Genomic DNA, 24,342 nt, shown 5'->3' on the forward strand with positions numbered 1-24,342 from the left:
AGCTTCCACCAGACCAGGTTGCTCAGAGCCCCGTCCATCCCAGCCTTGGACACTTCAGGGATGGAGCATCCACAGCTTCTCTGGGCAGCCTGTGCCAGGGCAGTGCACGCTCACAGGGAAGAATTAATTCCTGATATCTAATCCAACCATGTCTGCTCTCAGTTTGAAGCCATTCCCCCTTGTCAGAAGCCCCTTTGAGGTCTCCCCAGAGCCTTCTCTTCTCCAGGCTGAACAACCCCATCTCTCTCCTCCTGTGTCCATTGCAGAGGTGCCCCAGCCCCTCTGATCACCATTTCATCTCCTCTGACTCACTCACATGTTCCTCATGTGCTGAGGGCCCAGGGCTGGGTGCAGCTGAGTCTCAGCAGAGTGGAACAGAGGGCAGAATCCCTTCCCTTGCCCTGCTGGCCATGCTGCTTGTGATGCAGCCCAGGACATGGGTGGCTTTCTGGGCTGCCATGTCGCTGCCGTGTCACTTTAGGCTTCTCAGCAGCACCACCCCTGGGTCCTTCTGGGCAGGGCTGCTCTCAGTCCATTCTGTGCCCACACTCTGTGCTCAGGATTCCCTGTCCCTGCAGTTGCTGTGCTCATTGAGCTCTGTAAGGACTGCATGAGCCCACATGTCACCCTGTGCCACCCTGGGGATGGTGTCCCTTCCCTGCAGCCTGCTGTGACCACCACCCCTGCTCAGCCCCACACATCTGAACGGTGCCAGTCCAGCTGTGACCCCTGGGGAACACCACTCCTTGTGGGGTGTAATACATTATCAAAGTGTTGTCTCTTTCCTGAGCCCTGGATATCAGGCTGCATTTTAGCCAGCTGCTTCTCATGAGTTCATTTCTCACTCTGATGTCTTGGTAGCAGTGAAACAGATGTGTGCCTGGATGTCACAGATGTGGTGTGGCTTGTAATGCATTGATTTTTGGTTTTTCTTTTTCTTCCAAGTGATGATCATGAAATTAATTCTTAAGTACTTTGGGGAAAAATATCTCCTGGCTATCCTGTAATTTTGCTGCTCTTTGTGATGTGCTCCCCTTTGCCACATTGTCCTTGGTACAGCACACCTGAGAGGAAGCAGGAATTCTGTCTGAGGATGAGTTCTGTACTGAAAGGCACCTCCACACAGCTAACTTGGGAAAATTGGACACTTGATTGATGGTGTACTGATTCTGGCTGGCAGTGTGAAGGAAGAAGCACCCTTTATAAAAGTACTTAACCAGTGAAGCCCTGGCACAGTTGCAGTTATCATGGTCAGAGGCTGTGGTTTTTACTAATCTAAGCTGTATCTGCACTGGTAGGATTTGCTAGCAGAGCTGTGTCAGTAAACCCTTTGTACTGTCATCAAAACTGTCTTTTAAGTGCCAGGGACCATGGCAAAAAAAAATAAAATAGTGTGGCAGAAAGCAGATTTGTCAGATGGATAATGATGTGTGGATCAGCACAGATACTGCTTGTGCTTCAGCTCCCAGTACTAGGTGAGAGATAATTGAAGGGAAAAAGCCCTGGACAACTCTTTTCCTTTACTGAATGAGGATGTAATGAACTAGAGGAAAAAGATTGCCAGTAATGGTGGTGTCATGATTCTCAGTTGTTTATTGATTGCCCTCTCCTGCTTTCTCTGTGTCTGTACATAACTCCCATAGGTTATTAGTCAGGAACTCCCTTTTGTAGAGGAGATATGGATCATTGGATCATGCACCAAATTGTCTTGGTTTTGTGTAGTGAGAATCAGCTCAGATGCATGAGAATTGATCTCCCAGTGATTTACATTTTAGTCTTTGTGTCGCTGTACTGAGTTGAGGTGACAGTGGCAGAGCTGAGGAGTCAGCTGTGGTCTCAGCCAGCCCTGTGGACTGTGAGCAGCTCTTTGCAGTGCAGCTTGCTGTGCTTGGGTTTCAGTTTCAGCCCTGCCTCTGCCCAGCTGAAGCACAGCAGTGAGCCCAGGTAGATGAGCTCTGTGTGATTGCCTGGCATCCCAGCTGGTTTGTTCTTGTGGAGCTGAGGTGGGCTCCACAGTAGTGTAACACAGAGAGTCTTTCATTGTGTGCTCCCACATGGATTCTTTTGAAAGGGAAGCCTTCTCACACAGTTTGGTAAAGCTGGAGTTCATTCCATGCTGCCTGTGGCAGGGGTCAATAGTAATCACTGTGGGAAGAGGGATTTTCCTTGGTGTGTTTTCCCAGTTCCTATGTCAATGTGTTTAGGATGTTCCTGAGCTCTGTCACAGTCACTACTTTACTGCTCATAATGTTAGTGCTTTAATATTGTTCTTTAAGTCATCTTGTTTTGTAGGTTATGTTTGTTAAAAATGTGTTCATCTTAAGGTACATTAGATGAAGAGCTATGTTGTGTTAAAGTTTAAAAAACTTGGATTGAGCATTAGAAGTTACTAGCAGGCCACAGAATATGGTCTCCAAAGAAAGTAAAGAAACTATGCGAAAAATATTGTGGAATTTCTTTAAAGTTAGTTTTAAAAGTGATGCATGTCTTATTGAAATTGTATTTGGGTAAATACTTTATTAATTATGATTTTTTTCTCCCTAGATTTGTTATTTCTACAGCTTTCTGGTAGGTGGCTGTAGTCAGGTGGGGTTGGTCTCTTTCTCCAGGCAGCACTGACAGAACCAGTGGAGACAATCTGAAGCTGTGAGAGGGGAAATACAGGTTGGATATTAGCAAAAAGGTTTTCATGGAAAGAGTGATAAAGTTGTGGAATGGCTGCCTGGGAGGTGGCGGAGTCCCCATCCCTGGGTGTGTTTAACAAAGCCTGGATGGGGCACTGGGTGCCCGGGTTTAGGTGAGCTGTTGGGGCTGGGTTGGACTCGATCTTTAAGGTCTCTTCCAACCCAGTGAATTTGTGCTGGTAGAGAATGGCTTTACTGTGTTTAGGTTTTAGTTTGAGAGAATATCCTCTAAAGAAAACTGTGCCTTAGAGGATTGTGGCTGGAGCATCCCCAGACCTTGCAGTTTCTTTGTTCTCAATTTCTGTTCAGAAGGCGCTGAAGTGCACAAGCACCTCCCTTGTGCTGGTACTAGGGATTCTCACCCTCCTACCCTGTGTCACCAACTCGTGATTAAAGTGATGTTTTCCCCCAGCCTGTTGCCCCAGTGCTGATGCTGTGTGTGCTGCTGGTTTCTGTCCTTCACCTGGGGGCTTTCTCACACTCAGCTCAGTTGAGTTCTTGGAACGTGTGGACTCCAGGCTGTATTTCACGATGTGAAATCAATCAGAAATGAAACTGCAGTGTCCTTCTGCCTCCACTTTTGCCACTGCTTCAGTCTCAGAATTGACCCTTAGATGTATATCAGAAAATCTGGTACAAAGAGAACCTCTGGAAAGGAATGGGAATAATAAAGCAAAGGACTAGAAATAGTTACAAAGGAGATTCTTGCTTTGCATTTTTGCTTCCAAGGGTGGGTAGAATGGCACGTACAGAGTTGCAGCATTTTTTGTCATGTAACAAATATTCAGGGGTTTGTGATGATGCGGTATGGGCAACTGAGCCAACAGGGGATTGACTGGATACCAGGTTAGGAGAAAATTGTTTCAGCTTCTGCCTGGGCAGAAGTGGGCAGAATGTTGTCTGACAGCTTTCCTGAAGCTCCAGGTAAGTTCTTTGGGTTTTTTGCCCCCAGTGTGCTGGAGATAGTAGTTGTTTTTTGTGCTGAAGTGTAGGATTATTATTGTTTTTATTAATTTTTCAATATACTTCCCAAGGAATGGGTGAGGCATTCCCATGCCTGTCTGTATACCATATTGCAATATAGGAGTGAGGTTTGTGGGGGAATGGATGGGTGGGGTAACTCTAAACAGCACACCAGGGAAAGAAGCTGAGTCATAGGATTTGCTTCTGCATGGAGACAGGCTGGGATCTCACATTCTGAGCTTTAGCATTAACAGGCTTTTCTGCTTAGGCAGAAGCCCCTTAGAAGCAGCAGTGCTATTTAAAATCAATTTATAATTAATGTTTCTGTAGCTGTGTGTTAAACTGCAATTTCTGTAACAATCTCCCAGTCACAGAGTGTAATGTGGCTTTGGGGGCTGCAGTGGCTGCCCTTTCCTTTTTCCTGCATGGTGCAGGTGTCTGCTGGAGAAGGAGGCTCTTGGAGAGGCAGAAGGATCAGTAAATTAATTGAATGGCAAGAGAGAAGCCTGCTTAATGAAAGGAATCAGGTGGCATTTGGTGCTAAAGAAACAAGCAGGGCTATGAACTGCCAGGGTTTTAATTGTTTGGAAATATTCAGAAAGTAAGAAGCTATGTCACATTATTAATTTCATGTTTATGTAGAGATTTATTTTCCAATATTACCCTTTCTTTTTAATCCATTGAATTATTTTTTTTTTGTTCGCTTCGCCGTTCTTCTGTGTTACAGGAGGAAGTTTTTTCTTCATGATTTTAATTTTGCTATTTTTAAAGAGGGGAAGTTTTTTTCATTTTAATCTTTAAGTGGGTCACACTACAAATAATTCTGTGATGCAGAGTTGTGAAACTGCTTTTGAAGCACATTAAAGCTTTTGTGTGCTGCAGACTTGATAGAATATGTTAATAGTGAATTTTAAGAAAGATGCTAAGTTTCTGTGCTGGGTGGGACATGGCAAGTATGAGATGAACATGCCTGTCCTTCAAGAAAACTTGTATGTATGAATTATATTCCTCACAAAATTATCATTATCACAACAGATCCAGACAGGTAATTGCTGTAATTCTTTTATCCATATTTTAAAGTTATATTGAAAGAAACACTGAAAAGGTGTGTGGAAGTATTTAGAGGATAGCAATTATTAATTTTTTTTTAAATTATCAGTAATTATAATTTACAAGCAGAGCCATGCTCTGCCATGGCTACACTGAGCAGTTCATTGTGGTGTGGCTCCTGCTCTTTATCAGTCTCATTTCCTTTGGGAAAGTTTTACAGGTGAGCTTGTATTAATAAACTCTGCTAGACACATGTTTTGGTTGGGAGGCTGTTGAGTTTCAATTCATTTTACATATCCAAAAGAAAAGAACTGCTTTGCTACAATACTGAAGCTCTGGAAAATCTTTTAATTTAGTGGAAAACCAAATATGCAGAATGAGGATACTGAAAGATGTAGAACCCGGCACATGAAAAATGTGCAAGAATGTTTTAATGAGGAATGTGAGTACTGAATAACCCAGTGAAGGAAATGATGGCTGCTGCCCTCAGTCACTGCATTTATGCTCTCAGAAGTGCTGAGGCCTTTCAGGAATTGTGCTCTAGGCAGGAATTTGCAGTGATGAGCTGGCAGCAATATTCCAGCTGCTTCCCAGTGGCACCTGCCTGCTGTCCTGCACGTGTCTGGGACAAAGCACAGGCAGGAGCTTCAGCTGCCTAAATACTGGTAGCTGTGACATTTCATCATCTTGTACAAGAGGGTGAATAGCTAATAAGGTGTCACTTCTGGCTTTGAAGTACTCACATTTTTTTTCCAAGGAGCATGGTAGCTTGCATAAAAAATGGTTCTTGGATCAAAGGCATGGCTGTCAGTCTTCCTCTGGGATGCTGGGCATGTCTGAGGGAGACAGTGCTTTTAAAAATGCATAATTTCTCGATCTGTTCCTGGTTTTATCATTCCAACCAGACTTCACAGTGGTGAATTCTAGCTGAGCTTACAGCCCCTTGTAGCAATTACACCTCAAGAAAACTGATTTGTGTTATTGTTTCCAATGCTGGCTTAATGGTCCCTGTTAATCAAGAAGCATTCAGCAAAAGAGTGACTTGTGAGGGACATCAGGTCTATCAAGACAAACATGAGCTTGCTGCATTATATTTTTTAATAGCAGTGTGCCCCTTTTTAGCAAGATACAACATGCTGTGTCAGTAATAGGCTGATAAATTGTCAATTAAAACTCCACATGCAGTGCAACCCCAACTGTTTATTGTGAAACTTGGTATTTTGCCTTTGTAGACTGATTAGTTTATTGAAGTGTGTTTGCTTAAGCCATTCTCCTATGTGTTACCAGCACTGTGGAAGGTAATTGGCACATGATATGATTTCAGGATAGGAGTTGGCAGCTCCCCTCTACCTGGAGGAGGAGGAGAAGCTGGTGTGCCCTTCCCTCCTGGCTGCCTCGTCCCCCTCCTCATCCCCTCCTCGGGCTGTTGTGGCTCACAGCTCAGGTGCCTTGTGCTGCTTTGTCTTAAAAACCTTTCAGAATTTTTATTTATTGCCCCTCATTTTTATTGGCTTTGTCTTCTGCCATTTTGGTCAGTTCAGTCAGCACTCTGGGCACTGGGACAAATATCAGACTTCTCAAAATAACTGATGGAAAGTGACCTTGCCCCTCCAGCCCTGCTGTTGGTTTGGCTCCAGCCTCACCATGAGGTGCTCTTCTGGAGGGATCAGGAGCTGAGGGAGCTGATTGACAGCTACTTGCTGCTCAAAGGGATGATTTTCCTACATTCCCTACACTACTCATTGTTTATTTTCCTTTCTGGTAGCTTGAAGAGTGCCTCAGCCCCTGAGTGGGTCAGCTGGCCATAAACAGGGGATGGGGAGCTGGGGGGAAATGGGATCTCCCCATCAGCCCTGGGCTTGCCTCATCTGCCCTGAGAAACCTTACTGGTAATTATTTGGCCTTACTGAAATTATGTTGGTTTTGTTTGATCTGCAGCAGTTTTCTTCTTATGTGCACGTTAAATGGATGTTCCATGGGTGCTCTCACTAGGCTTGCATTTTCATTTCCCCTCAGGAAATAGCTGAAGGGTTTTTTCCTCCTCTTTTCCTCATCAGGAGCTTGCAAAAGCAGTCAGCTTAAACTCTTGGTGTGTATAAATAAGGCAGAAGGATGCAGTGAGGAGTTAATATAGTGCAATTAAATGGTGAGGGCCACAATAGAATAAGGATTGAGTTTATTGCACCTGTTTGTCTCACAGAATTGGAAATGTGGGGCCTTTGTACATTAGTTAAGGAGTATTTTGCAAGGGGATAGATGGTGGTTTGCTCTCTGGAGCTGGAATAGATGTGGATATTTAAATAATGCTTTATTTGTGGATTATACTTCTGTGCAGAGAAAAAACAAAGTTTAAACTTTATTTTGTGGTATATTCCTGGTATGTCTAAATTTAAAAGGCTTGAGTTTGTGTCCTTATGGTGCTGGTATGGTTTTCCATTCAATTGAATCCCTTTGCCTTTCAAAGTCTGTGCTGGTGAGACTTGGGTGCCACAAATTCATTTGTCTGTGGAGTAACTACACATGTTAGTGCAGTCAGGAGTGTAATTGTACCATTTCTTGTACCTATATTGTTCTGAAAATAGTAATGCAGGCATCTCACAGTAACAAAAATATACTTCCTACAACAGAAAAAAACCATTTATTCTAGCAAGTAATCAGGGTTTAAATGGTGGCACACACTTCTGATATAGAGGTAGCAAATTTTCTGACCCTTCAAACAAAAAAAGCTCAGCTACATGACAGACGATAGTCCAGACTAGTGCATTTATTCTTTAGAGAAAATAAATTAATTTAAAAAAAGAAATTGTTTATCATGCTTCTGTATTTGTTCCTGTGGCATTTTTTCTGCTGGAGGGTTGTCCTCACAGAAAAATGCTGGATTTTTTTTCTCAGCAGACACTTTAAAATCTTATAGATATAAATCAGACATTATTGATTGTGTGGTCAATCCAGTGAATCAAAAATCACAAAGCCTTCTAGATAAAGCAGACTGCATGGATTCCTGGTGCATTGACAGAGCTGGAAGTTATATACCATCTGCAACAGTGGGGCTTCTATCTCTGGGTATCACAAAAGCCCCAATGTCCCAGAGTGCCCGAGTGTGTCACTGGAACTTCAATCTCTGCGTGTTTGGCCATGTGCCATGTTGTTGTGTGATGGTCCATTGGCACTGATAAATCAACATCACATTTCTGTTTGTGGCTGGGACCCCAATGCTTTGAGGACCTTAAATTTTGTTACCTTTAACCTATTGAATATTGGTGAAATAAAGACATGCCTGAGAAACCTGAGGTTTGTATTATATTGTGCATTAACAAATGGTGAAGGTGAGGTTTCTGGGAAGGCAAGATAAAGCAAAGCAGCCCAGCAGATCCATGGACTTGTAGCATTTTAACCCTTCAGGAATCCTTTGTTTAGCCACAATCAATGTTTTATCCTGAATTTGCAAGGCAGCCAGGTGCTGGTATTGTGAATCAGTTATCATTTGACATGATGTAAGGCCTATTCTTATTTACAGCAAATGTCATTTGATGTTGTTCCCTTTTTGTGTTGTGCTGCAGATGTGCTGGGGGCAGCTCTTTCCGATCCCTCACAGATGTTGCCATTGTCTATTGTGCCCAGGGTGCTGCTGGGGGTGCTTTTGCTGGGCTGAAAAAGGAACAGCCTGTCTGTGTTCTCCTGCATGAAGTACAGCTTTGAGACAAAGCACTGCTCCTCCTTTTTTCCCTTTTTTTTCCCCCCTTTTTTTTCTCCTTTTTTTCTCCCTTTTTTTCTCCTTTTTTTCTCCTTTTTTCTCCTTTTTTCTGCCTTTTTTTCTCCCTTTTTTTCTCCCTTTTTTTCTCCTTTTTTTCTCCTTTTTTCTCCTTTTTTTTCTCCTTTTTTTCTCCTTTTTTTCTCCTTTTTTTCTCCTTTTTTTCTCCTTTTTTTTCTCCTTTTTTCTCCTTTTTTTCTCCTTTTTTTTCTCCTTTTTTTCTCCTTTTTTTTCTCCTTTTTTTCTCCTTTTTTTTCTCCTTTTTTTCCTCCTTTTTTTTCTCCTTTTTTCCTCTTTTTTTCTCCTTTTTTTCTCCTTTTTTCTCCTTTCTTTCCTCCTTTTTATTCTCCTTTTTTTCTCCTTTTTTCTCCTTTTTTTTCTCCTTTTTTTTCTCCCTTTTTTCTCCTTTTTTTCTTTTTCCCTCTTTTTTTCCCTCTTTTTTCCTCCTTTTTTCCTCCTTTTTTCCTCCTTTTTTCCTCCTTCTTTCCTCCTTCTTTCCTCCTTCTTTCCTCCTTCTTTCCTCCTTCTTTCCTCCTTCTTTCCTCCTTCTTTCCTCCTTCTTTCCTCCTTCTTTCCTCCTTCTTTCCTCCTTCTTTCCTCCTTCTTTCCTCCTTCTTTCCTCCTTCTTTCCTCCTTCTTTCCTCCTTCTTTCCTCCTTCTTTCCTCCTTCTTTCCTCCTTCTTTCCTCCTTCTTTCCTCCTTCTTTCCTCCTTCTTTCCTCCTTCTTTCCTCCTTCTTTCCTCCTTCTTTCCTCCTTCTTTCCTCCTTCTTTCCTCCTTCTTTCCTCCTTCTTTTCCCCCTTTTTCTCCTTTTTTTTCCCCCTTTTTCCCCCTTCTTTTCTCCTTCTTTTCTCCTTCTTTTCCCCCTTTTTCTCCTTTTTTTCTGCTTTTTTTCCCCCCTTTTCCCCCCTTTTCCCCCCTTTTCCCCCCTTTTCCCCCCTTTTCCCCCCTTTTCCCCCCTTTTCCCCCCTTTTCCCCCCTTTTCCCCCCTTTTCCCCCCCCCTTTTCCCCCCCCCTTTTTCCCCCCCCTTTTTCCCCCCTTTTCCCCCCCCTTTTTTTTCCACCTTTTCCCCCCCCTTTTTTTTCCACCTTTTCCCCCCCCTTTTTCCCCCCCCCTTTTTTTCCCCCCCTTTTTCCCACCCCCCTTTCCCCCCCCCTTTTTTTTTCCCCCTTTTCCCCCCCCTTTTTCCCCCCTTTTTCCCCCCCTTTTTTCCTTTTTGTTTTCAGGTTTTTTTTTTTTCTTTTTTTCTTTTTTGCTGTTTTTCTGTTTTTCTTTGGCAGGATGTGGCCCACGTTTTTCAGTAACAGAATTTGGCTTCAGGGTTTGTGGGATCTTCCTTCTTGAGGCCCCAGATGATGTTCCCATCAGTACCATTGCATTCCTTCCTGTAATAAAACTGAAATGGCATAAACAGTGTATTTACTCCATTTTATATAATAAAAGAAATACCTTGAAGCAAAATGTCATCTTCAGTAATCAAGAATGTAGATTTTCCTTCTTAGTGGTGCTGGCAGTCATTCCTGATTTTTCTGAATTGCTTAGGAGAGGTTCATACAGGAACTTACCTGGATTGGGAGAAAATATTTAATAAGAATGTATGCTAGTGAGCTGTTATTGATTATTTTCTACTAGATATGCTGGTATATAGAGTGAAACTTGTTATGACTTGAGTATGCATGTATGTATATCTGATTTACACAGAACCTGGAAGGTTTTAGGAATAAATCAAAGCTTCAGACTATTGTTAATTTGAAGAAAAAACCAGGCACTGTCTAGAGGCAAATCAAGTTTTTCAAACCTAGACCTTTGGCACACATGAGGACAGTTGTTTAATATCAGTATTCTGTATTTCCATAGATTTTGTGTTATCCATGTAGTCTTTTAGACTTTGGGAGTAGCATAGTTCTGATCCAGAAACTGAGTGTGCAGGGCTGTTTTCTTTGGTTTGATTTACTTTATTTGTATATTGCTGTCATACCAGATTTTATGGTTCCATATATTTTTGTTCTCTCAGCTGTTTTGATTCCTAGTGGATCTGCTTCTGTTTTAATGCCTAATCCAAGGAATTAAGACTGGCAATTTCTCTTTGTACTGGGAAATATTTTATATATTTGTACATATGTTGTCTGATTGTTAGTTGCACTTTTGATCATAGGTTTTTGGATGAGCCAGCCCTTCTCTGTTACATGGGTATAGCCATCATCCAGAATGAACAGGCAGAGTAGTTGTTAAATACTGTTACTATCAGTGCTGATATACAAACATGAAAGAATCCAGATTTGTTTTCAGGGCTCATCTTTATTTGGCAGAGTAGTAAACAAAGGGAGAAATAAAGAGAACATTTAAAATGTTGCTGTGATGCTTGAGGTGGGGAAATTGTGTTTATTTTCACACTTTCTCTTTCTAGGAACAAAAAAATCCTGTGTGAAAATACCACAATTTTCCTTAAATATTGTTTTAAATGCCATTGTATTTTTATTGTATTAAATAACAGTCAGTAGTGGTGCTTTTCTTAGCTGTAGGTTTCTGTTCTGCTAGATGTGATGAAGTTTGAGGCATAAAATTCTCTTGTCAAAACAAAGACCTGTGGGCACTTTTTGATCTCTTCTTATCTCCTGCTTTTGTAATTTCAGTGTTACAGACCCTTCTTTATGAAGATTGTGAGAGGTTACTACAATGACACACTCTAGAAAATAAATGCAACAGAAATCCTTATGATGTGTTAAAGAATGGAAATGGCTGGTGGAAGGTCTTGTTTCAGTCTTCCTGCTGATACTTCTATCTGGAAGCAATCTAATTAAAAACTACCTACTTTATGCTTTAAGTTATTTGTAGGTATGGAATTGTGAATGTATGATCTCTGTAACTGCTTACCTGAAATTTCTATTTATGGAAATTTATTTGGCTGAAGATCCAAGTTCTTTGGAACTTTAAAGTTTTGCCCATGGGCCAGCCAAATTTATTTGTTTAAATAACAGAAATAACTCAAGAATACCATTGTATTGGGATTTTCATCACTGATCAAAACTGTTGAGTAAGATGAGGAATAAAGTTTTGGAGTTCCTGGTGGGTGAGCTGGTATTTTAATCAGGGAGCAAAGTGCATTGTGTCAGATAAGATCCTTTAACATGTTCTGGTTACAGTTGGCTTGTTACTCACCACACAGACACTGCAGGGAGATGGAAATTCAATTTTCAGGGTAATCCCCCTTCTTTGGAATGACAGTGCAGGCTCTGCTCTGCCCTGCCAGCCTCAGCTGTCTTTTGTGTCTAGCAGAAGTAGCACTGTCAGCATTTTTAATGGAGGATTTCCTGTTCTCTTCTGGCTAGATGAGAGTTGTAGAAGTATACTCCATGTAATTCACTTGTAAGAAGGTTTTATTGTTGTTTAAATGTGGGTGTATGTGTTTAGTGACAAAAGCTCCAGTACACGCATTTATTCCAGTTGTATTTTCCATTTTGTACACAGAAGAGAGTATGTATATGCGTGTGTGTGTGAAAGTAAATATGTGTCAATATACAGAAGAATAAATGTATTTGGATTCAAGAGCCAGATATTTTTAGGGAAGGAAACCTTCTCCTGTAAGGCATGTTTTATCTTTTTGAGAAAGCTACACAAGGTGTTGATTTTAATGTTTTCAAGTGCTTTATGTATCCCTGCCAGGTGTCAAATTTTATTTCCCATAAAATGTGTGAGGTTGAGAGTGTATTTCAGGCTGCTGTCTGTAGCCCTGCCTGCTCATGTTTGTGGGTCCTGCACTAAGGTGCACACCTTGGGGTCTGCTTGGCATTTGCAAATTGATTATGGAGTGAATCTGGGTAAAAGCATGTACCTGGGCAGTCCCTGCAGGCCCTGGGACACCAGGAGCTGTGTGTCAAACACCTCATGGGAGAAGGCATTTGGCTTAACAGCACTAATTGGAATAATTGATCCTTGTAAGTCTTGCCCATATGGGGCACGTGTGCACTTTGTGGCTTTGGATATAATTCATGTACTCGTTAATTTGCTCCTGAAGCATAAGATGATTATCTTAATGTGAGTTCTTTGGTGTGTATCTTGTATTTCAAAAGAAATAGAAATATAAGAATTTAAGTTTGTCATGGCAAGCTCTGGTTCACCTGTCAGGGATCATTTGTTCCATGTATGAATACCTTTGCTGCTCTCTCTTTGCGTGTGTTATGCAGAGCTCAAGTTTCTATTTTTGATGTACTTTCTTTCTCCTCCTTTTCAGGTGAAGCAGGAGCCACAGAAGGAAGACCTTGTGGTTTGCAATCATGCCATTCCCCTTTGGCAAGTCCCACAAGTCTCCTGCAGACATAGTGAAAAACCTGAAGGAGAGCATGGCAGTTCTAGAAAAACAAGACATCTCTGACAAAAAGGCAGAAAAGGTACAGTTGTGATGTTCCACTTGCTAGATGTTCCAGTGGGGGAAAGGGGGAATTTACAGCTCTTGAAACTGAAACAATTAGGAATTATTTGGGTGGTTTATACTGTGATAAAGGGTAATTTATGTACCTTTGAACAGGTGTGTGTGCTGTTGGCTGGTTGGCTTACGCCACTGGAAGCTGATAATGACATTTCAAACGATTTGGCACTGTAGGACATTGCATTCTTTTAATGAACAGCTCACAGCTGTACAGTGTTCTGCTCTTGTGACCACCACAGTGCCTTCACTGCTGCACGAGTAGTTCTGTCTCTGCTTGTCCATGCAAATCTTTACAGAGCAGAGTGTCTCTTACTGAAGCTGAAGAACTTTGTGTCTTCATGGATAGAGGATCTATTATGGCTTTCCTGCCTCTTCTTCAGCCCACAGTAAAATGTGAGAAGTTCTGTGCTGGTGCAGTTTCCTTTACATGGGTGTCTTGTACCTGTCCCCAGTCATTTCCTTCTCAACTGGCACTCTGGCTTTTACAGCTTTACAGGAACTGACCTCACAGTTCAGCCTGAGTGCAGCTTCATCCCACCTGGTGAATTGTGTGGCTGAGGTTGAGATGAGCACCCTCCTTGGAGCCTCTCCCAGAATTATTTAACTATTGTGTGCCATTCTTGGCACCCCCTGAGTCCCATATTGGAGTTAGTCACAATCTTTTCATGTTCACCTATATTTTTAAGCAGAGTGTGGCCAGCTCTTCTACATTCAGTTTCACCTAGATTTGGCACTGTTACTTCTAAGGGTCTTGATTAAATTGCCATTTATTTCTGTTATTCTTAAATAATTAGCATCTTCTACCCCTTTGCCACCATGTGGTATGTTCCAGGTGTCTTGCAGGGTACCACAGTAGTTTCCTCTGATGCTTTTTCTCTCCTATTGTAGAGAAAAATGTTACATTTTGTTCTGCAGGCTTGTGTGAAGGCTGGAAGGTTTTCATTTGCTGCTGCTCTTCTTTTGTCTCTAAAAGAGCCTTCTGTCAGGAGAGGAGGGTTAGGTGCATTCTGATGAGGCTTGGCACTGCCTCCTTTATCTTGGGCTCATTATTAGTTCCTGGAGATGTGGCCTGGTCTTAAAATCTGTGTTATTCTGTGTTCTCTTTCTGCTGGGACCCCTAATGGGGAACAGAGCAGCTCATCCCATGGTGTGTGTCCTGCAGCACGTGCCTGTGCTCCTGATGCTGCTGCTGGAGGTTGCTGTTACCTTTTCTTCTTGCTGGCCTTTGGTGCCACACCTCCATCTGTTTGAAAGTGCTCATTTCTGTGAGGCTGCTGCTCTGACAAGAAGTAATAAAGCCTGTGGAATTGTTTTTCCTGTGTCAGACAGAGGGTAACACGTTGTGCAGGAGAACAAAGGGCAGCCCACATTCCCTGGGTTAAGTGTGAGGAGGGTTAAATCCTGACACCCAGGGCAATGAGCCTGGGCATGGTGCTGCTGTTCCCCATCATCCTTGCTGTTCACAAAGGAGCTGGTGAACCCCAGCACCCACACCACCAGTGTCCACATCTCCATGCAGAGGTTCATCAGGAAGTGTTTGTTCCTTGGCAAGCCAAGACTTCAGCAAGGTGACTCTGGTTGTGACTCTTTCTCCATCAAACCAGCAAAACTCAGGAGGTTTGCTGGTTTGAAGGAGAAAGTTCTGCAATGTGTTATGGACCAGGCATCAGATGTTTGAGGGCACAGCTCTGTGAGCAGACACTCTGAATTTGTGCCCTCTTCCTGTCCAGTCTGTAGAAATGACTGGGGTGAACTTGGAGTTAAAGGACAGTGGCCTTTATTAGAAAAGAACAAACATTTCTTTATGACCATATCTCAGTATTTAGGCATCTTTTTCATTATCCCTTTTATTATGATGATCCTTTCTGCCATGTAACTTTTTGGCCTCCTTTGGAGAAGAATTCTGTGCTGGTGGCAGGGTAGTAGAACAGAAATAGAAAAACTCATTCTACATGAAGCACAAAAATTGCTGCCTGGTACTAAAAGAGGAGAGGGATGCAAAAGTTGTTCTTGTTTTTATGACTTCATTTTTTTAGTGATGGGATATATATATAGAATACAGTGTGTCTCAGTAATTTTGTCATTGTAGCTGTTTGATCCAGGGTTGTGCTTTTGCAGCCTGTCACATATCATTGGTGCAATTTCAGTGCTGGGTCAGCATGCTAAATACTCAGTATTGGTTATAAAAATACCCATTTGGGTTAAAGGATTAACTTCTTTTCTTACACACTTTCATTTCTTATAATGCAGAGTTTGCTACTATGTGGAGAATGCTCTTTAACAATTTTGTTGCACAATTGGAAATACAGATTTGTAAGAAAATTAGACAAATAATTTTCCCTGGAAGTTGTAAGTGTAATTATGCTTGAACAAAATTCCTCATTTTTTTTTCAGTGCTTAGGCTGAAATTTAAAACCATTTAATGTTTTTTGAGTGGAAGAAAAACATCAAAGGAGGTAATAAAGATGTTTAAATCTTGGACAGTGTGTGTTCCTGTCCATTCTTTGTAATCAAAATAGAAGATATTCTTCAAAGTAAAAGAGGTAAAACAACAGTAATGTCTTGTTCAATTATGAAACATTTTGCCCTGTAACACTGGAAAATTTGTTTTCTAATCAAAAATCTGAAATTCAAGTGTATCCTAGTTACATGTTAATCTAGCTTTTGAGCTTAGTGAAGACTGGAGAAAAATTAACCAGGTAGTTCTCCAGGCCATTTGAAATGTCTTTTAATCATGTGGTGCTCGTTTAGGAGCTGGGCTGTGGCTCACTTGTCCCACCTCCCTCTGTGCCTCAGCTCTGGTGCTTGCTGCTCACTGCTGTGCTTAGCACAGAGCTCCTGGCTTGCTGTCTGTCAGTATTTGGGAAGGGGAATGAGATGTCAAGTGCTTTAGAACCGAAAAGTGTTCATCATTTATGCTCTTTGTTCTCCATTGCCTGTGCTCTCTCAGAAGGGGGCCTAAAGGGAAGGGAAGCCTCCTTTCCCATAAGCAGGACTTACCCTTGATCTACTCCATTAGTCTTTATTCACATCTCTTCCTCCTCTTTGGCTGATGGCAGCATTTTTCTCATACTCCACTTGCCTTGGTGTGTGGCACACATTTACTGTGCTGCAGGTAAATATTTACTCATGCAATCAGGTTGTTCTTCACTACCCTGTGACCTTGGCTTGCCCTGGCCCACAGATCCCTTTGTTGGAGCCTTGCTGTGATCTTCTGTGGTTGTTCTCTCTCCTGGATGTCACAGCTGTGTGGTGGCAGCACCATGAGCTGCTTGGCTCAGCTGTGCCAGGGTGATGCTGTGCCATGCTGCCAGAGGTCAGATTTCATTCAGGGAGTTCATGGTGTCATTCACAAAGCAGGAAAATCCTGGATTTGTTACGCATGTGTGTACAATTAATCTGTGCTTGAAAGAAGGCTAAAGGTTAAGTCATGTGCCTGGCCTCTAATGTGGGGCTGGGACTCAGGGGGTAAAGCTGAGCCTGCTTCTCTTCTAATTGAACTTTTCTGTACTGTCTCCAAGCTAAATGTTCACTGGAAAATCATACAATAATTTTTGGCCTTTAGATGTGCTACTGCACTGATGTAGTTACTAATACATTTATTGAAATAATGATTTTTAGTTGTGATAGATACTGCTTTCCACTCCTAAAATTATTCACCCAATACAGGTTCAAAGCTATATCTGGTTTATCTTTTTATGGATGTTTTCATTAATAGTGCAGTTTCTGTAACTGCATTATCCATGGGTAGGTAGAGAACCCCCAGGCACTGAGGTTCCATGGGTCTGGAGACTGCCAAGCTCTCTGGAAATATTTCAGGACTGGCCATGTGTTCTTTATCTTTTTCTGCTGTTCACAAAGCCCAAATAATCCAGCTGTACAACTCTGACTAGAGTCTTTGGGGTTTGCACTGCTTACCATTTCAGGAAATACTCAATTTAAGGGCATTTCACTGATCTTTCCAGAGACTGTAATAAACCATAGCTATAAAGACATGCAGCTATTCTGGTGTAACAGTCATATGTGTGACTTCATGGTGTCTGCTTTTATTTTTGAATAGTATCTTCCTGTCCTTCATAAACATAGAGAAGTAAATACTTTCTTTATTCTCCTTGCTTTACATTTCTCTTTTATAGTTTGGCTTGTCCTCAGATGGCACTCAGGAGGCCATCAGGGTGCTGGAGGCAGGGCCACCTCAGTCCTGCCAAGCATCACTCCAGCTTCATTTCTGGGAATCTTCTGGAAACTGAGGTTTTCTGGAAGTATTATATCAGTGACCAATGTCTGTCAATGCACTACACTTCATAAAATATAACGTCCTTGTAGTTCCTCTACTCTAAAATTCAACATCAAAAGGACGAGAAATAAACTCAGACAAACTTGTAGAACCTCCTTACTCTTGTACATTCCATGAACTCTCAGACATATTCCAAATACAAGATGTGCAGACCTATTTTTGCCATTTCAGATGCAGAATGGAATTTAGATAGTTACACTGAAAAATAGAATGCTACATTAAATATTGGTGTGAAGAGCCAAGTAAAAAACCACTAAAAACAAACAAAATCAAGAAACAGAAGAGAAGCTTGGCTAGCATTACTTGCAAGATTTTCTAAGATACTGAGATGTAAATTGCCTAATGCACTGATCTCTTTTAAGAGGGGAAAAAACCTCTAGACAGAAAGATCAAGATACACAATGAGGTTCCTCCAAAAACCGATGCTCAAAAGTGGAACTGACAATCAGACAACATATCTACAAATATATAAAATATACCCAGTACAATATATGACCAGGGTTATTTTATATATACAGAATACTCACACTCTCTATATATTTTATAGAGAGTATAAGTATATATTCTATATATGTATATATAAAACAGTATATATTTTATATGTTAAAATTTTTATTTTTTAACTATTAACATCTGTATTTATATGCTCTCAATATTGATTAGGAACAACGTGAATTTTAGAGAAAAATTTCATGGCAAGTCATATTTGAAATTCATTGGTGCCAGAAAATCAATACCATCTGAGGAGAAGCCACACTATACAAGTGAAATGTAAAGCAAGGAAAAGAAAGAAAGAATTTATTTCTCTATGTTTATGAAGGTTAGGAAGATGCTAATCAGATATAGCTCTGAACCTGTACTGAGTGAATAATTTCAGTAGTGTAAAGCATACCTGCCAGGCTGAGCTGTGCTGCTTCTGAGGGATGTGGTTTGGCAGCCTTGAGCTTTAGGGTCTTTCCCAGCCTCAGTGACTCAGTGGTTTGTGTCTCTAAGTGCTGCTTCCCACTAAAGCTCTGTGCCATGCCAATTCCAGTGAAGCACGTGCAGGTGGTCCTGGCAGCAGTGAGGAGCACTGGAGTCCTCCTGTCTCTGCTGAAGGTCCCAAACTGCATGTTCATGTTGGGCTAGAGGCTTTTTGGTGTTATAAACACTCAGTGTTTGGACACACTGCATTATTTTCTGCCTGGTTTGCTAGCATTTCTATTGCTGGTGTCTGTCTTGGGCTGGTGCTGAGGGAGAGCCCTCAAGTGCAGTTGTTGACATTTGGGGTTGGGTTGTCCTCTTCCTTGGGGTTTTGGTTGGACAAATTCTCCATTCTCCTTAATGACAGGCATGCCCTCGATACTGCCATGGTTTCAGCTGAAATAGGAGTTCCTTGGGCTGCCTTTCTTCCTCTTTCATTTGCTTTCTACATTAGTGTGCAGGGACAGACTTTGCTTCCTCTTCCCTTGGTAGCCATCCATCAAAGATATCTCTTCATATCTTCATGTCTGACAGATGTTCCTGTTCTTCTACAAAAGAGCTGTTTCCTCTGACTTCCAGAGAACAATTGTGTGGTGTAATCCTGCTCCAGCATGGGGAGCTGGTGTTCCCATTTCACCTCTTGAGGAGCTGCTGAGAATCAAAGTGCTCTTACTGAGCACCTGCTTCTTGCTGTCTGACCAGCAGTGCACAGAAAATCCCTTGGGATTTCAATTGAGGAGGAGACAACTGGGACTAGGAACTGAAGTAGCAGGGAGTGGAGAGTTGTGGAGGAGCTAAAAATGATACAGAGCCTCCTTAAAGGTCATGGAATCCTTGCTTGCATACCCAGCAAAGCTGGAATGGCTTTAGCTCAAATAGTGCATGGGTCATGCTGATCCTAAGCCTCTCTGGATAAAAAGCACAAATGAGAAATCTCTTTACACACTCTTTATAAGACTGGCAGTGTCCAGGAAGTGGTAATTTTTTCACTTTATTAATTTTCTGTAAGCTGTCAATCATGAATACTTTACATTCAAGTGTATGCATACTTTGTTGGCAGGTTCATCTAATTACTAAAAATCAGTGCACTTACAAACCATTCAGACTTTTTAGGCATGTGAAGAACCATTATAATTAAACTAGCTATTTATGATGATAATTTTCAGCATTTTGCCCCCAAGCTCAGTAAATAAATATATATTGAAAGGAGTAGTTCTTTTTTTGGTGCAATACAACTGTGTTTTAAGATTTAGAAGTGGGTATTTAGAAGTATTCTTGTTGATTTATATATATATTTTTAAGTTTTACTTGTGAGATAACTGTTTTTCCACTGCTAAATGCTGCTCCAGCTCATCCTGGCAGCTTAGGAATTCCTCACAAGTGACAGGTCAGACCTGTCTGGCTTCTGTAAAGTGGGCTCCAAGCAGGGAAGGGTTTTAGACCTTTGATTGTGTCCTTTTGAGTGTAACTCTTTCTGGGTCTGTTGGCCAAGTTGTTCTTGTGTGCTGAGATAACCTGAAAGTTAAAGTTGGTTCTCCTTGAGGTTTTGTTTGTTGGAAAACTTCACCCACAGTAACTGGAATGGGAACCTAGTATTTGACAAAACCTGTCAAAATCCACAGGAGGAATCAGTTTGGTGTCTCTGAGCAGTTCCCTAGGCACAGGCAGGAGGCTCCAGGTCACGTTTTCCAGTCTGATCCTACACAACTGTTTTACAGAATGGAAATTTTGTCAGGTCCTTTTCATCCTGTTGCTGTTCTTTAGGGGATTTTTGAATGGGAAGTTAAAAGGCAGTCACAAGGAAGAGATTTTTACCTTTGGTAACTAAATTGTGTATGTCTTGCCTCTGCTTTGTATTGTTTGGTTTTTTTTTTTTTTTTTTTAATACCAGTCTCATAACAGTCTTATGTGCAGAAAGAATATCTATTGTTTTTTTACCAGATTGTCATTTCCTGATTATTCCTCCCCCCCAATGGAAGTTTTCAGATGTTAAGAATAAAGGAGTGTGCAGTCAGAAAGACAAATGGCATTGTTCTCTAACTGTATTGTTTTCCCATTTTCTTTAGGCGACAGAGGAGGTCTCAAAAAACCTTGTTGCCATGAAAGAAATCTTGTATGGCACAAATGAGAAGGAACCCCAAACAGAAGCTGTGGCACAGCTTGCTCAGGAGCTGTACAACAGTGGTCTTCTTAGTACCCTAGTAGCTGACTTGCAGCTCATTGATTTTGAGGTAAGAAAGGAGGGTTTGACATTTTTTACATTCTGTATGTTAAAATAAACACATCTGAATTCCTACCACTTTAATGGTTTAGATGTTTCAGTCTTCAGCTTTTAGGTTGTGGTTATGACACATCCATTAGAAAGAGACTGACCAACTATGGAATGTAAAATCTGTGAATTTAGACATATAAACACAGATTTGAAGCAGATAAACCTCTAATGTGGTGGTACAGTTCTGTTAAAATCATGGAATAATTCTGAATTGTTGTTTACACAGAAGGGTTAATCTCTTAGTAGTAACCCTGTGGTGAACACAAACCATAGTACTGCAAGATGTGTCTCTATGTTCATCTTGCTACATCAAATTAGTAGGAAAAGTAATAGAATTATTGTAACATTTATAACAAGCTTAAGTAAATAATTTAAAGCTGTTAGTTTTATTAATAGTCCTTTATTTCTCTCTTTTTTAGAAACAAGTGATGCAACCTTTTTGGTTTCCTTGTCTTTTTTTCTGTTTATTAAAAAAAAACCTCAAGTTTTTGTTGATCAATTCAAAATAGCAATACTCATATTTAAAGGTATCTCTCCACAAGCCTCTGTGGCTTTTGTCACCACATCACATGGAATAATTTAGCACCATAGAGAAAAATCCTATTTAGGTATGAGATGTTGCAGTGCAATTGGATTTTTCTCTTTTCCCTGAGGTCTCACAAGAGGCGTGTGGTTGTCTAGGAAAGGAGCCAAATCCATGCATCTAACCCCACAGCCTCAACCATAAAGATCATCCCACTTCAGATTGCTTAAAAATGGGATTGTTCATAAACAAGTAGCTCACAATGCAAACAGAACAGTTTAAAGTCCTATTGTAATTTGACATTCCAAAAACAATGGCTTTCTTCCCTGTTCTTACTTCTCTCCCCTGCACCCCACCCATAACTCCCTCTGATTTGTGTTTAATTATAATACAGTGGTATTTTTTCCCTACCCACACAAATGTTTATACCATACATAAAACATTCAGGTTGTTAAATAAGCAAGGAAACCTGGGAAAGCTGAGAGGGAATGCTGAACTGGGCTGGCCTTTAATTGCTGAAGAAAGAAAATCATGAAACATCATCTGGATTCTGCTGACCTCTAGATTGGTATCAGCCTGGTGTTTACTCAGGCCAGTTATTAGCAAAGGAAACCTTCATTATCTGCTGCTAATGAAGAATGAGAGCCATTTGCACAGGCTTGCTCTCATTAAGGAGAGCTGTGCTTTTCATTAAGGGGACATGGAAGGGTTGGGAGTTGTTTCCTGCCTGTTCTGCTGCTCTGTTTCAGGAGGATGTGATGGTTCCCCTCGGAGGCAGGAGGAGTCATTGATGCTTTCTAGGCTGGACCACATCTGCTTTTTATGGCTGGCAGCTGGCAGAGTGTCCAGCTATTGTTGGGACCTAGAATTCATGTCAACACACCTGTGCTCCAGATGTGCTCCAGCTTCCGAGCTGTTACAAAGCCAGCCAGATGTTGCCTTTGATATCCCACATGTCTGTGTGGGTTTACTGCATTTGAAGCAATTTTTCCATGACTGATGGAAATACAGATTCGATTTTCTGGTGGTTTTTAAACTTGAAGAGTGGGTTTGGAATTTTTTTCTTTCTGGTTTCCCACCACAGCTGCACGTTATTCAGTGACAAACTAAACTCTTTTTCCCTTTCAGTCTCACTTCTGAAGAAGGTTTCTTTCTTGAGCAGCTTATTAATAGACAGGGACTGGTCATTGTGACTCTTTAACTGTCTCAGATGTACTATGGTGAGAACAACCCATAGAAAAGTAAGAAGTAAAAGCTAGAAAAATAACAAAATTGGATGTTTTAATGAAGAGAACTGTAACTGCAGCTCTTGCCTTGTGCCCAGGCCTGTTTAAAGTGTTGCCCTTCCCTGGAAGCTTGCTTTCCAGTAAAGCAGTCAACACAACCAATCCTAACACTTACCAGGTATCTCCTTGCTGGTTTGCACTGAGAGAGATGGTGTCCCTGGTGAAACTGGGTTTCTTGTCCTGTTGGTTTGGGATTTTTTAAATGAAGAATTAAAAAAACCCACCCAAAACAAAACTGCCTTTTGCCTCGGGGAGCTGAATCCTTCTGCTGGGAAGACAATACAAGCACAGTGTCCCTCTCACCTCTGGCTGTGGTGACTGTTGGCCTTGTTGGGCCATGAGGTCACTTGGCAAGGCACAAGAGAGTGACAAAACCTGGCTGTGGGGTTGCAGTGTGCACAGGCAGCTCAGGGATGGTGAGAAGGAAATGCTGTTCTTGCTGGGGACTGCAGGCACACGCTGCGAGCCGCAGCGCTGCTGAATGGGAGTTGATGATTATATTATGTGGAGTTTGAGTAAAGCAATTCCTGCAAACACTGCTCTACTCATGTCAGAACAAAGAGTTCTGGTGTTGCTTTGGGCTGCCTTTCAATGGAATTGTAATTGAGAAAACAAGGGTTTACAAACAATCTCTTATATCCTGAAAACAACACTCCAGCAAAACTGTCCGTGGTAATTTGCAAACATGCCATTTGTAAAGCTCCACTCCTCCTACGTTTTCATAAACATTTCATTTCTTTCCTGCAGTCTTTTTTGCACTGATTAGAAAACTGAAAGAATTTTAAATAATTGATGATGTTTTTAAAATTCTTGCTAGTTAAATAAGCCCTGCATTTTACTCAAAAGCTTCCTGGTGTTACTCAGGAGATTTACAGCACCGATAGAGCTTCTCAAGAAACATTAAATACATCTAGGTTTGGTGTAGAGCATTCAGGGAACCTGTAGGTGGAGTTGCTTAACAGGCCTTTATTTGCAGGTCCAAGCTTAGTGCAAGCTGGCCTGGTCTTTTTCTGGAATAGATCTGATAACATAATCCTGGAGGTGTCTTTGTGCAATCCAGAATAAACAGTTAACTGCAGAAACCTGGCTTTTAAATGGTGCATTTGAATGACAGTGGAAGCTGTTTATGTTTATAATCACCTTTTTGTTAGATGTCTGCCAGTTTGTCTCTTCAGCTGTGGTCCTACAGAAGAAATAAACAGGAGATGTGTATTTATTCAACAAAGAACATTTCCAGTTCCTTTTAAACTGTCTGGTGCTGTGCTTGTGAATTTTTGTGTGTATCATTTGTGCTGAATTCCAGCATCCTGGCCTTATTTATACTGCTTTTGTGCACTGAAAAATGTGAGACTTGCATTTTAGGTCAGTGGATGATTTCTGTGTATATTATTCATCCATTTCTTTATTCCACTTTCATAAGTTGCAGTTCTAAGCTGGATGTTGCAGTTGGAAATGCTCTGCACACTCTTAATGGTGGCATTGTGTGTCCCTAAACAAGGGGAGAGGATAATGGAATATTGAAGAAACACACTTCCAGGCAAGAGCACAGTTAAAAACTGTTCTGCTGTTAGCAAAATCAAATATCAAATAAGCCCAGGAGATTGATGCTCCATAGAAATACCTGCTGAGACATCAGCTCTGAATGTAAATTCCCCATGATCAGCCTGCAACGTGGTGTCATGTTTTGAGTGCTTTGGCATATTTGAAATGGGCATAAAGAAAGAGAATCTGGTCAAGATCAGAGTGTGGAGGCTGCCTGAACTGCAGAACCCCCCAGTACAGCTGCATGAGGTGATGATAATGTTTCATTGTTCACTTGCCTGTGGACTTCCATATTTTGTGTTTAACTGCTGATGTTTTTGACAGGGCAAGAAAGATGTTGCTCAAATTTTCAACAACATTCTCAGAAGACAAATTGGTACAAGAACTCCCACAGTTGAATACATCTGCACTCAACAGAATATCTTATTCATGCTATTAAAAGGGTAAGTGCACTGTGAACCATAAATATGCTTTTACATGGAGTAAGGGCTTTGTAAATGCACAGAGAAGCAGTGAGTTCTGACATGTTTGCTCTTCCTTTGCAATATGCTTCATTTTATTTTCTTTTTCCTTGGTTTTGGGGTC

At 41.3% G+C, this 24,342-nt stretch overlaps 1 protein-coding gene across 1 annotated transcript in view; it reads left to right on the forward strand.

Annotated features, from left to right (window-relative positions):
* Positions 1-24,342, forward strand: part of CAB39 (calcium binding protein 39) — a 43,191-nt gene that overhangs the window by 9,534 nt on the left and 9,315 nt on the right. Inside the window, exons 2-4 of the mRNA XM_059478989.1 lie at positions 12,680-12,836; positions 20,201-20,365; positions 24,082-24,200. Coding sequence (XP_059334972.1) covers positions 12,723-12,836; positions 20,201-20,365; positions 24,082-24,200 — 398 coding nt within the window. The 5' untranslated portion in view covers positions 12,680-12,722. The remainder of the gene's footprint in view (positions 1-12,679; positions 12,837-20,200; positions 20,366-24,081; positions 24,201-24,342) is intronic.

The sequence above is a fragment of the Ammospiza nelsoni genome, chromosome 10, assembly GCF_027579445.1.
Source record: "Ammospiza nelsoni isolate bAmmNel1 chromosome 10, bAmmNel1.pri, whole genome shotgun sequence".
Classification (NCBI taxonomy): Eukaryota; Metazoa; Chordata; class Aves; order Passeriformes; family Passerellidae; genus Ammospiza; species Ammospiza nelsoni.